Here is a 10,000-nt window from a genome sequence, read left to right as displayed (position 1 = left end):
TTAAACAGGCTTCCGACAGAGTTTCAGATCAAACCAGCAGACTTTCAGAAACCTTTTTTTTTCTCCATGCTTTCAAAGGTCTACCACAAGGCAGGTGGTTTCAGGTGCAAGCGTTAGGTCTTTGTGGGTGCAAGAACTTATCACCCTGGGCTTACTGTAGACTTTTATACACAACTGTAGTCGATAAATGGGATTGTAAATAATGAAGACTCCTCATGTGTTACAGTTTCCTTCATCACATGGTTTGAAGGTTCTGTCTGGACACAAGGCTGAGAGCTGATGTCCTGGTGAGGGGACACAGGGCAGGTTTCACTCAGTCGTCTCACATAGTAGGCCACACCTCTTTGTGTTTAAACACAGATCTACCTCACACGCCTGTAGATGATCACGTAAGAGAAGGAATGTTTCGTTTGAACGTGTCACAGTGAAGATCCTTTAAAGCTGAGAAATGTTCTGCTGTCTGACTTTCTCAGAAGATTCTTCACACAATAACAATCTCCTCCATCCCAACAGAATAATAAGCAGTACGAGGTCTTATTGTTCGTCTCTGTGTGTCTTCTCCAAAGAACTCTTTATTCTGCAGACATGTCGAATAGAGCGGCGTTCCAGCGTCTGTTCAACAACACTGAGAACGAGACGTGAGGACGTGAAGACACGTGGGACCGTTCAGTGCCTGCTGCCAGGACGTTCCTCTGTTCACTAGGAGACCACGTAATAAAACGCACCTGTGATCCAGGAATCACCCAGACTTCTCTCCACATCATCAGGAGATGAAATAAACAGTAGTGGTGTGAAGTGGGGGTGAAGTGGGTGAAGTGGGGGTGAAGTGGGGGTGAAGTGGGTGTGAAGTGGGTGTGGCAGTGATGGTGTGCAGCAGTGCAGCAGGGTACAGGGTGAGAGACGCTGGTTCCATTCTCTCCATTCTCACAGTGTGTCTGTGCAGGTTTCCTCTGGGTTCTCTGTTCACTAGAACCTGCCAGGTGAATGTGTGCATGACGATGGACCAGAAACTCACACATCCCAGTATACTCCCACCACACACTCAGGGTTCCTGAGATAGACTCCAGTAGAGCTCAATCAACAAATGAATGGATGAATGGATGAATGAGTGAATGAGTGATTGAATGAACGGAAGTTGTGGTTGTGCTACAGAGTGAACCTGCTGTAATTTCACCTCTGTGTCTATTACACTCCTCTATCACTATTCATAAAGAGCTACAGGAGATCAGTCTGGAAATATCAAAACTCACCAGGCTTTATGATGTTCACCTACAAACACAAGTCTCATATCACACCTGGATTTAATAAACCACCAGACCAACACCTGCATCCACAGAGCTTTACAGTTCATACAGAATATACGTTTACATTTCCCTCTGTAAACCTTTACAGAATATAAACCACAGGTGAAGATAAAACCCTGAGGAGGTGAAGATAAAACCCTGAGGTGGTGAAGATAAAACCCTGAGGAGGTGTAGATAAAACCCTGAGGTGGTGTAGATAAAACCCTGAGGTGGTGAAGATAAAACCCTGAGGAGGTGAAGATGAAACCCTGAGGTGGTGAAGATAAAACCCTGAGGTGGTGTAGATAAAACCCTGAGGAGGTGTAGATAAAACCCTGAGGAGGTGTAGATGAAACCCTGAGGTGGTGTGGATGAAACCCTGAGGTAAAACCCTGAGGTGGTGAAGATAAAACCCTGAGGTGGTGTAGATGAAACACTGAGGTGGTGAAGATGAAACCCTGAGGTGGTGTAGATGAAACCCTGAGGTGGTGAAGATGAAACCCTGAGGTGGTGAAGATAAAACCCTGAGGAGGTGTAGATAAAACCCTGAGGAGGTGAAGATAAAACCCTGAGGTGGTGTAGATGAACCCCTGAGGTGGTGAAGATAAAACCCTGAGGTGGTGAAGATAAAACCCTGAGGTGGTAAAGATAAAACCCTGAGGTGGTGAAGATGAAACCCTGAGGTGGTGTAGATGAACCCCTGAGGTGGTGAAGATAAAACCCTGAGGTGGTGAAGATAAAACCCTGAGGTGGTGAAGATAAAACCCTGAGGTGGTGAAGATGAAACCCTGAGGTGGTGAAGATAAAACCCTGAGGTGGTGAAGATAAAACCCTGAGGTGGTGAAGATAAAACCCTGAGGTGGTGAAGATGAAACCCTGAGGTGGTGTGGATGAAACCCTGAGGTGGTGAAGATGAACCCCTGAGGTGGTGAAGATAAAACCCTGAGGTGGTGTAGATAAAACCCTGAGGTGGTGAAGATAAAACCCTGAGGTGGTGAAGATAAAACCCTGAGGTGGTGAAGATAAAACCCTGAGGTGGTGAAGATGAAACCCTGAGGTGGTGTGGATGAACCCCTGAGGTGGTGAAGATGAACCCCTGAGGTGGTGAAGATAAAACCCTGAGGTATCTGCAGCACGGTAAGAGCAGACCCGCTGACCGACTCTCTTATCACTCACCTCGGACGCAGAGCAGTGACATAGCGCAGGTTGAGATTTATTTCTCCCGCACAAACACTTTAAACAACTTTAACCCGATTGTGAGCAGTAATCCGAGCATGAGTTCCAGCCTCCTGGAGCGGTGCTGAGCGCGGAGCTGAGCGCGGAGCTGAGAAGAATCCTCCCGCTGTGAGGGAGCTCATGATGAAGCGCTCACTCCCTCACTCACTCCCCTACTGAGGGGGAGACGAGGACCGGCAGCACGCTGACTGACAGCGACAACAGCCAATCAGCTGCTCCGCTTCCTGCTGAGGGGCGGGACTCAGTGATCACTGGACCAATCAGTAACTTTCACGCGCACAGGTGAAGGCACGCGCCCACCTGCTGGACTTTATAACCACCGGAACGGCCGTGTTTCCGCTTTAATCCGGTTTACTGTGTTTATACCTGCGATTAATTCCTACACTATAATATTTATTAATTTATATTCTCATATTAGATTATACTTCATGTGTGCGGTATGATTTATATTCATGTACTTCACTAACTGAAGAGATGTGATACGTGTACATATATATATATATAAATATATATATATAAATATACATAAATCCATATTATAAACTTTATCAAATATTACACACCAGGCTTTTTTTATTTCTAGAGATTAATTTTAGAGTATTTATTTTCTCATAAAACATCCAAGAGATAAAAATTATAATAAAATATTTTAAATAAATGATCACTTGTATAATATTTGGGACTTGCAATGGCTAAAAACATTTATTTAACTGCTTTTCTATTATTATTATTATTATTATTATTATTATTATTATTATTATTATTATGATTATTATTGTTGTTGTTATTGTTATTATTATTGTTATTATTATTATTATTATTATTATTATTATTATTATTATTATTATTATTATTATTATTATTGTTGTTATTATTATTATTATTATTATTGTTGTTATTATTATTATTGTTATTATTATTATTATTATTGTTGTTATTATTATTATTATTATTATTATTATTATTGTTGTTGTTATTATTATTATTATTATTATTATTATTATTATTATTATTGTTGTTATTATTATTATTATTATTGTTGTTGTTATTATTGTTATTATTATTGTTATTATTATTATTATTGTTGTTATTATTATTGTTGTTGTTATTATTATTATTATTATTATTGTTATTATTATTATTATTGTTGTTGTTATTATTATTATTATTATGTTATTATTATTATTATTATTATTATTATTATTATTATTATTATTATTATTATTATTATTATTATTATTATTGTATTATTATTATTATTATTATTATTATTATTATTATTATTATTATTATTATTATTATTATTGTTGTTATTATTATTATTATTGTTGTTATTATTATTATTATTATTATTATTATTATTATTATTATTATTATTATTATTATTATTATTATTATTATTATTATTATTATTATTATTATTGTTGTTGTTATTATTATTATTATTATTATTATTATTATTGTTGTTATTATTATTATTATTGTTGTTGTTATTATTATTGTTGTTGTTATTATTAGGTTATAAAACAGAAACACGCCGGTGAGTTTGTACGGTACTCGTGCTCCATCTAGCGACAGGAAGTGGCTACAGCAGATAGAACTGTGATCTGAACTTCTACCTCGGGTATTACTGAGGTCTGAAGTAATGATGAACTTACACATGTAAGTGGATATAACACACACACACACACACACACACACACACACACAGGCACTTGTGAAATGTTGTGCAATGTGCTGTACATAATCCTGTAACTTCTGATCGATAACTCATGGGTTCAAACTCCAGCACCACCAAGCTGACACTGGTGGGCCCTTGAGCAAGGCCCTCAACCCTCAAATGTTTAGCTGTTTAACAGAGATATATGGAAAAGGGCGTCTGCCAAATGACATAAATGTAAATGTAAAAAAGAATAGGAAATGTAAGAATGAAAGGAGAAACAGCACACATGAAGATATATCAGTAGATCAGAGTGTATATATGAACTGATTGTTCTTATGTGTGTAGATACTGAATGTTGAGATGTTGCACAGGGCAGCAGGGTGACTGTATGGCTGTAATCAGTATGTTGTACACCTGTACAGGTGGGTGTGCGTTTAATTAGACTTGAGTGTAATTAGTGGACTGATTTTATTCGATCGTTACGTCATCACGCGTGTGTTTTATGTATTGGTGTAATATTTTATAATAATTGTCATGAACGTGTTGTTTACGTCCGTCTCTCCGAGTTTCCTGTCCATTTCCACTGAACTCCCGTTCCCTTCCACAGCACGTGGCTACGCCCTACGTCACGAGCAGGCGCAGCCAATCAGCCGCAGCGCCGTGCGAATAAATTACCCGCAGAGCGTGCGTATGCAAATGAAAGGCGCACGTCCGAGAGCTCATTGGCCGCGTCCTCGGGGTGTTCGGCCAATCGTGTGAGGCAGAGCGCTTCAGCTGTTCGCTTCGCTCCGCCCCGTGCTGGGTTTCACAGCTGAACGCGGAAGTGTTGTTTTTTTAAAGGGACAGGAGCGATTTTAATGGGCGACGGCTGCTGGGGGAAAAATAGCACACACACACACACACACACACACACACTCTGATCCAAGGGCCCGGTGGCGAAGGACGTGGATTGTATAAGAAAAGGAGCAGAAAGCGTAAGATTGGGGGCAGTAATGGAGGTGTGCTGGAGAAGGTGAACATGGAGACACTGGTATGGTGTCGAGGTGTTTGGGCTGGAGAAGAGAAGAGAAGAGAAGAGAAGAGAAGAGAGAGAAGAGAGGAGAAGAGAGGAGAGGAGAGCTGATCTGATCCGCTGTTACTAAAAATAAGAGAGCAAACTCTTTTTCTTCCTGCACTCACACACACACACACACACACACACACACACGGTGGCTTTGTAAGCGACTTCACCCTGCCTTCATCATCCTCGTCTTCTGACACTAAACCCAGGGGTAAGTAATACAACACACACACACACACACACACAAACACACACATTACTGCTGATCCAGACCCATATCCGGCCCTAAGAAAGAATCTGCTGCCACACTTTCTGATTTTCTGAATCAGGACAACAAAACACACACACACACACACACACACACACACACACACACACAGATTTGTGATAGACTGAAGTTAGATTTACACTAGCTGTAAATCTGAGTGATATAATAGGGTGTGTGTGTGTGTGTGTGTGTGTGTGTGCGCACGCCCATCTATGCTTTTCATTCCTCTCTTGATCTGTTCAGGATGTGTGCTTTTTTTAATTGAGTCTCCGGTGTGTGTGTGTGTGTGTGTGTGTGCTTTTGTGTGCGATTAATGCCATTTTGGACAACCTGAAGGCCAGAGTGTGTATTGTCCAGCATGCTTCATGCTTTCCATCTCATTCTCTTTGTGTGTGTGTGTGTGTGTGTGTGTGTACAAAGAAAGAGCAAAAGCAAGTAGAGCGAGAGAGAGAGAGAGAGAGAGAGAGAGAGAGGCCCTCGTGGACTTTAATAAAAGAGTTCTAGAGATTTGTGCTAAATGTTAGACTGCATGATCAATTTCACCTGCATCTTAATCTCACACACACACACACACACACACACACACACACACACACACACACACACACACACACACATGCAGACAGACAGAGAGACAGAGAGAGAGACAATGAGACGAGTGGAGAATGATAGAGAAGGCACCACAGTGCACTGGAGGCTGTGGGTTTTTCTGAGTCAGTGTGTTGAATGCGCACACACACACACACACACACACACACACACACGGGTTGGGGAGCAGATCGGGGGTCATTAGGAATGCACAATGCCCTCACTGAACCGCGCGCCACTTATTATCTTCCCCGGAACCGCACCGCACAGTGCTTCTGGGAGGAACACATTTCACTGGGGGTTCAGAGCGAGCGACAGTGCAGGAGTCATCAGCTGAATAACTCCAGACAGGTGGGTGAGACGGAGCAAATCAGGAGACACGTCGGTGGAATGTGAAGGCTGATGAGGTTCCAGCACACTATTGACCATACAAACACCTTCAACACCATGGAGGAGTGTTCAGTCCAGATTTATTTATACAACAAACAGCGTTCCTGACATCCTGCACTGAGGGAGGAGTCTCTAAGACCACACAGGGATGGAGCTCATCCTCTCCCGGGTCACTGCACACAGCAAGATGTGTTCCTTTAACTCCAGTCTAAGAATCAGGGTTTTTATTCCCTTGTGCACAGCTCCATGAAGATCTGGTGGAAAAGTGGAGGTTATTATCACAGCAAATCAGAACTAAATATCCAGTGGGATGTTCAAAAAGATTTACATCCTACTCTTGTGCTCGTGTGTCCACAAACTTTAGGTGCTGCCGTTTGGGCAGCTCTTTACTGTCTGGGATTTGAACTCACAACCTACTGAGTCACGAAGGGAACATTTATTTGTGAATAAATGAGTTGTGTGTGTGTGTGTGTGTGTGTGTGTGTGTGTGTGTGTGTGTGTGTGTGTGTGTAACTGCAATGCACCGCTGTATATCTCGTTATGGTGAGATTTGACCTCATTATCATGTGGTCCTGGTAATACCACAGAGCTGCTCCTGGTTGTTCTTGTTCCTGAGCACCGGACACTTATATAAGCGTGTGGTTCTATGTAATAAAGGGTTTCAGGGTGTGTGTGTGTGTGTATGCCCGGACATGTCCGCTGGCTGTAGCTGTGACCCTGAACACGTCTGGGTGTGTATCCTCCCGCTGTTCTTTCTCTTTTCTTTGTTTTCTACTCCTTCTGCTTCTCTTGTCTTATCTCCCTCCTGCTGGACTGGATCTGATGTGATGTGTGATTGTGTGGCTTCGCTCCTCTGCTCATGTCCTCTGACTCACTGGTTTCCAGGCAAGCTGTCTCTCTCACACACACACACACACACACACACACACACACACACACAGTGATGTAGGTGCTCTGATAGTCCTGCTTGGGTGATGTTCTGTAGCTTTTCAGGTCTTCCTAAACCTGTGTGTGTGTGTGTGTGCGTGCGTGCGTGCGTGCGTGCCTAACATCACTGTCTCCTTAAATAGCTCAGAAATCCTGCTTCAGTATGTCACCACCTGGAGCTGATCCCAGAACAGTTCATTTCCATGCCATGTGAGGGTTCCTCTACTGTAGGACCATGAAAACTGATCCTAGATCAGCTGTTCTACAGAATTACTCAGTTGAGCAACAGTTTCCCACTGATCTGAGAGATTGGTGTGATAATCTGTTCCCAGATCAGCTCAGGGTTCGGTCAGGTGTCTGAGAACGCGAGGAATCTGGATCAGATCCTGGATTAGAAAATGTGTGGAATGTTTGTGTATAAACTGATCCTGGATCAGATTCACCTGGTACTGACCTGGGATCAGTTCCTGGGGTTCAGCGAGAAAAGCTGTTCCCAGATCAGTTTTGAAACCAGGTCTCATAAATATGTACTGTAATCGATCATCTTAATATCTGATCCAGGATCAGCATGATAGATTGGACCATCAGGAGCTGATCTCAGGTCAGATGTTTTATTCGGACTGTAATCCCATTGCAGGGTGTTACATCATGACATTTTAGAACAGTCGTGTGTGTGTGTGTGTGTGTGTGTGTGATAAACATAGCTCTGAAACTGGAAGCACCGCCTCATTGTGTAGAAATATCAGGGATGAGCGTTAAGTAGCTGACGCTCTTCAATCCTCAAACCTTCTACAGTCTCTACACTGTAATAAACAGCGGAAACATGACTTATCTTCCTGACCTGTATTTCTTGTAGGACTCTGTAGGATGTGTGGTTTTGCTCAGGTCTCCAACACACACCCTGTAGCACACCTCCTGAAGATCTGAAGATCTGTACAAGTCTATTAGAAAGTATTATAAGAAACTGTGGAGGTTTTTAGCTCTGTACAGGAGCCCCACATGAGTAAACCTCACACAGATAAACATCATCTAAGAAACCCTGCTGGTCTAAATAGTGACTCAGGAACAGCTTCAGAACATCCTGTCTGACCTCCAGGACCTGCTGAAATTGTGTGTGGAGTTTTATTTGATGTAAGAGAGATGTAATTGCGGGTGAATGATTACTAGTCAGTAAACTAGCAAGAACTAAACACCTGTAAAGGTAAAGAAATGAAATGAAATGAGCATATGGTCCTCGTAGACCCACCTTTTCTCTCTGTTCACTTCTGTCCATTATTCACCTCTCTCTCTCTCTCTCTCTCTCTCTCTCCCCCTCTCTCTCTCACTTACAAAAGAATAAAGCAGCAACACCCCCACATCCCCTTCACAAGTCTGTGTGTGTGTGTGTGTGTGTGTGTGTACACACAACTTCAAAACCGGTTCAGGAAGTATGTATATTTGCGTGTGTGTGTCTATTTTTAGTGTGGAAACTGTGAAATGAGTCTCCATAGGGACAGTTTGTATTTTTTTGATGCAAAAAATCTCTCTCACACACACACACACACACACACACACACACACACACACACACACACACACAGATGTTGTTTCACTCACTGATGAAAAACACTCTGTAACCATGTCAACTCTGTTTCCTGGTTGTCACTGTCTCTCTCTGTCTCGCTCTCCGTCTCTCTCTCACTCGCTCTGTCTCTCTCTTTCTCTCTCGCTCTCCGTCTTCGTCTCCTCTCTCTCTCTCTCTCTCTCTCTCTGTGTCCCTCTATCTGACAACATTAAACACTTCATGTATAAAGGCTGAATAAAAGCAACAGAATGATGAAGGGGTTGACAGAAAGAAGGAGAGACCGAGTGAGTGAAAGAGAGACTGCATAAAGAAGGAGAGAGATATAGATACCAGGAGTGAGAGAGACCGAGGGAAAGAAAGACGGCTCCCCATTTTGAATAATGTACACAGTCTTTTGGAATGTTCTGTTCATCTTCCCACAGCACTGACAACAACACACACACACACACACACACACACACACTCGGTCTCACTCTCTCTTTCCGCTCTCAGTTCATTTTATTCTGATTGTCATTCATTGTGGCACTGTGTGACTGATCATACTGGAATACACAAAAGGTGTGTGTGTGTGTGTGTGTGTGTGTGTGTGTGTGTGTGTTTGAGACAAAAGTCTACAAGCCTAATGGGGTCAGGTCTGTGTGTCTGGCCACGCCCCCTGGTTCACCTTATATGGGCACAGCAGTATGCGCTCTTAAAGGGGAAGTGTGTGTGTGTGTGTGTGTGTGTGTGTGTGTGTGTGTGTGTGTGTGTGATTTTTGAATTTCTCTTTTACAGTCTAGGTTGTCTTACAGATCACCCCCACGCCCCCCAAACTCACACACTATTTCCAAGTAGTGTCTCTGTTCCCAACACACACACACACACACACACACACGGAGGCATTCAGTACCCCTTTTTCACAATTCCTCAAGTGTATAGAGACCCCAAACTAACAGCTCTCGCTCTGTGTCTCTGTGTGTGTGTGGGTGGGTGGGTGTGTGTGTGTACATGCCTGTGGGCACATTCCTACACACACACACAC

At 42.6% G+C, this 10,000-nt stretch overlaps 2 protein-coding genes across 3 annotated transcripts in view; one reads left to right on the top strand and one right to left on the bottom strand.

Annotated features, from left to right (window-relative positions):
- The window catches only part of LOC124380728, an 89,418-nt gene extending 86,771 nt beyond the window's left edge, over nt 1-2,647 (bottom strand). The window contains exon 1 of the mRNA XM_046841938.1: nt 2,460-2,647. Within this exon, the coding sequence (XP_046697894.1) occupies nt 2,460-2,481 (22 nt within the window). The 5' untranslated portion in view covers nt 2,482-2,647. The remainder of the gene's footprint in view (nt 1-2,459) is intronic.
- A 2,356-nt stretch (nt 2,648-5,003) lies between these two features.
- LOC124380788 (protein FAM214B) overlaps nt 5,004-10,000 on the top strand; it is a 12,495-nt gene continuing 7,498 nt past the window's right edge. For both annotated transcript variants that reach the window (XM_046842042.1, XM_046842043.1), the window contains exon 1: nt 5,004-5,453. The gene's annotated coding sequence lies outside the window, so the exon portion shown is untranslated. The remainder of the gene's footprint in view (nt 5,454-10,000) is intronic.

The sequence above is a fragment of the Silurus meridionalis genome, chromosome 27, assembly GCF_014805685.1.
Source record: "Silurus meridionalis isolate SWU-2019-XX chromosome 27, ASM1480568v1, whole genome shotgun sequence".
Classification (NCBI taxonomy): domain Eukaryota; kingdom Metazoa; phylum Chordata; class Actinopteri; order Siluriformes; family Siluridae; genus Silurus; species Silurus meridionalis.
The sequence above is the reverse complement of the archived record's forward strand: the minus strand, read 5'-3'. Positions and strand labels throughout refer to the sequence as shown.